Source organism: Coffea arabica, chromosome 6e, assembly GCF_036785885.1.
Source record: "Coffea arabica cultivar ET-39 chromosome 6e, Coffea Arabica ET-39 HiFi, whole genome shotgun sequence".
NCBI lineage: Eukaryota > Viridiplantae > Streptophyta > Magnoliopsida > Gentianales > Rubiaceae > Coffea > Coffea arabica.
The window spans coordinates 3094048-3096889 of NC_092321.1; the positions used below are offsets into that span (position 1 = coordinate 3094048).

At 45.4% G+C, this 2842-nt stretch overlaps 1 protein-coding gene across 1 annotated transcript; it reads left to right on the forward strand.

Moving 5' to 3' along the window:
* The first annotated feature begins 1426 nt into the window (after positions 1 to 1426).
* LOC113695702 (uncharacterized) lies at positions 1427 to 2842 on the forward strand. The gene has a single exon (XM_027214841.2). The coding sequence runs from the start codon at positions 1427 to 1429 to the stop codon at positions 2840 to 2842; it is 1416 nt and encodes a 471-aa protein (XP_027070642.2).

Below are 2842 nucleotides of genomic sequence, written 5' to 3' on the forward strand. Positions count from 1 at the left end.
TTATTAGTATTTGGTGTATTTTTAAATTTAAAACTTTTTGAAGGAATTTTTAATTAACTTCTTAATCTTTCCTCTACCTCACTCCTCCTTGCCGCCGCTGCCACCGCCTCCCTCCCCTTCCTTTCCTTTCTCTGTCGACTAATTTCCTCTGTCACCTCCTTTCCCATTTACCGACCAAAGATGTGATATAGAATTGAGATGGCAGTAACTCCTTTCCCTTTCCTCAGTCACCTCCTGTCCCTTTCCCATTTACCGACATCTTGACTAGAAGCTGCTGCTGCTTTTGTAGAATTGAGATTTTTGTACTAGAATATGGCTTTCTTTGGGAATATACTTCAAATATTCTGTCTCTAATCGACACATTTGACACTCCTCATACAAGCACCAGGCCTATAAATTGAGACATGCAGAGGGAGACAAATATTTCACAGAACCCGTGAGAGGGCATTCTCTAATATTGGGGATTTTGGAATTAATGGCTGTTCTGTTCAAAGCCTTTCTTGTTCTTCCCTTTGTGTTCCTCGGTACCTTTGCCAGGACACCCATCAACCAAGTCCAAAAGGATGGCTTCTCCCTTGGCATAAGAAATCCCTTCGGCAGCATTCAATTTGGTTTTGGAGGCCAAGATGACAGTAACTTTAATGGCTTCCAGCAACCTCCTGATGGCACCCAGCAGCCCTCTGGCAAGAAACCGGAATTCCATACAAATTTCCGAGGTCATTGGGAGATTCATTCTGAAAATGCTGGAGTTTCAGCCATGCAGTTCCAGTTGCTGCCTAACAACAAAGCCGTGTGGTTTAACACCACCAACCTTGGCCCTTCCAGAATTCAGCTTGACTCTCCATATTGTCACCCTCCTGTCCAAACTCAAAGGTGGATGGAAAGAGAAGGATAAGAGAAGGAGGAGGAAGTGGGTGGTTGGTGGCGAATATTGGTCGTTGAGAGGAGATAATTCAAAGTTCCCAAAATGCCCATGTTTGATGTTAAATTAGGGGTCAAATTGCTTTTAGATAGTGGCGCCACCGTAGAAGTCCTTAATTGGACTCGAAAATTAAATTCATGTATTAAATTGATCAGAAATAAAAGTTAAGGACTAAATTGACAGAAAAAAAAGTTTAGGGACGAAAAAGACCATTTTCCCTTCAAAGAATAAGCAAAATCAAAAGCCAGCAGTTTGCTTTATTCTCCAGTGTCCCCGCTTCTCACCCATTAGCGCACAGCGGTAAATAGTAGTAGTATGTCGTTGATTCGTCTATGTATGGCACAAGTAGAGCAGTAATATCTTTTTTTTTTTTTTTTTTTCCATCCAAATTCGCACTGAGTGTGTATGAATGGCGCACAACAAAATCGATAACCCCCTTTCAACCCCACCTCGACTGACAGCTCTGTGAATTCGTCTCATCCATCGGACAAACTCACTTCCGCCATGAACCACCGCCACCCTCCTCCCGAACCACCTCCAGTAGCTTCGCCTCCCTCCCCGATTAGCAATCAATCGGCGGCTCAAATCTTCAAGAAAACCACCCAATTCTTCATTTCACATCCCTTCACCTTTATCTTCCTCGTCTCCCTCGTTTTCGCCTTCCGCTTCAACGTTGAGAAGGGGGCCCACTACCTCATCTCTTTCGTCGACGGCGATCCTTCTCTCAAGTCCCTCATCTCCCGTCTTGACCTATCTGGCAACCAGCATTACCACCATCACCACCGCCACCCTCTCCATATCCGCCGCCGCCGTCGCGCCTTTCTTCACCTCTCCCGTGTCGGAACCCTTGACGAAGACTTCTTCTCGGGTGACGCCGATTACGCCCGCTCCCTCTTCAATCCCACCACTAAATTCCAACTCAATGGGACCTTTGTGATTCTCTCCAATTTCAACCCCAGTCTGGGGTTTTCGCCAGACCCCATTGTGGATAACGGCGTCTCTTTCGCTCAAACAGTTCGCTCTGGCGTGGTTGCCTTTAAACCCCCTCCAGAGCCATTAGAAACCCCTCAAGAAAGCGCCTCGTTACCCGCTGATGCTAATGATTCCACCGAGGATTCAAATGCTGTTGTTGATTTACACTTCTTGCTAAGGGGTCTTGAATTAGGCCGCCGCGACACCACGGCATTGATATACTTTGTTGGGATTTTATCAGCTGCATATGGGTACGTGATCTTGGCATTCTTGGTTACTTACACCTGGGTCAATGGAATTGTATTTTATCAGGTTTTGAATGATTTGTTAAGGAAATCCAAGAACTTTTTCAGGGCTGTTTGGGATGGGTCAAATTTGGGGATAAGAAGGCTGTCTGGATTTGTTTTAATGAGGTGGGCTGTAAGGGACGCATTGGCTCAACTCATGGGGATATATTTTTTTGGGGAAATGGATGATCAGTACAAGTTTTTCAAGTTTTTTATGAGGATGAAATTGATGCCTTTCTCCGACGTCGTGCCTTGGGTTTTGGGGCATGAGAGAGAGAGCTTGGGGTTTATGGCGTCCTGGTTCCTGGTGGAACTGGTTGTGTCATTTATTTTTGCTATAGATACGTGGGTTGCCATTGTTGACTCGAGGAAGAGTGGGAGGGAGGTAGTGAAAGAAGGGTGCCACTTGTTGGCAATGCTGTTGTACCCTGCTGTGGAGATCAAGTGCTGGGAACTGATGGCTTGTGGTTTTCTTGCAAGATGGTTATTGAGTCACGTAATTGGAGACGTATTTGCATTGGTTTTCCAATCGGTCATGGAAGTTCATTTCATGGTGGCTTGGCTTTTGTTTTACTTGGCTGCAAGGCATAAAGATGCTCATTCAATTGGGAGGGAATTTGGGCAAAGAGAGTTGGAGGGCTTCCTTGAGGGTACCAGATGA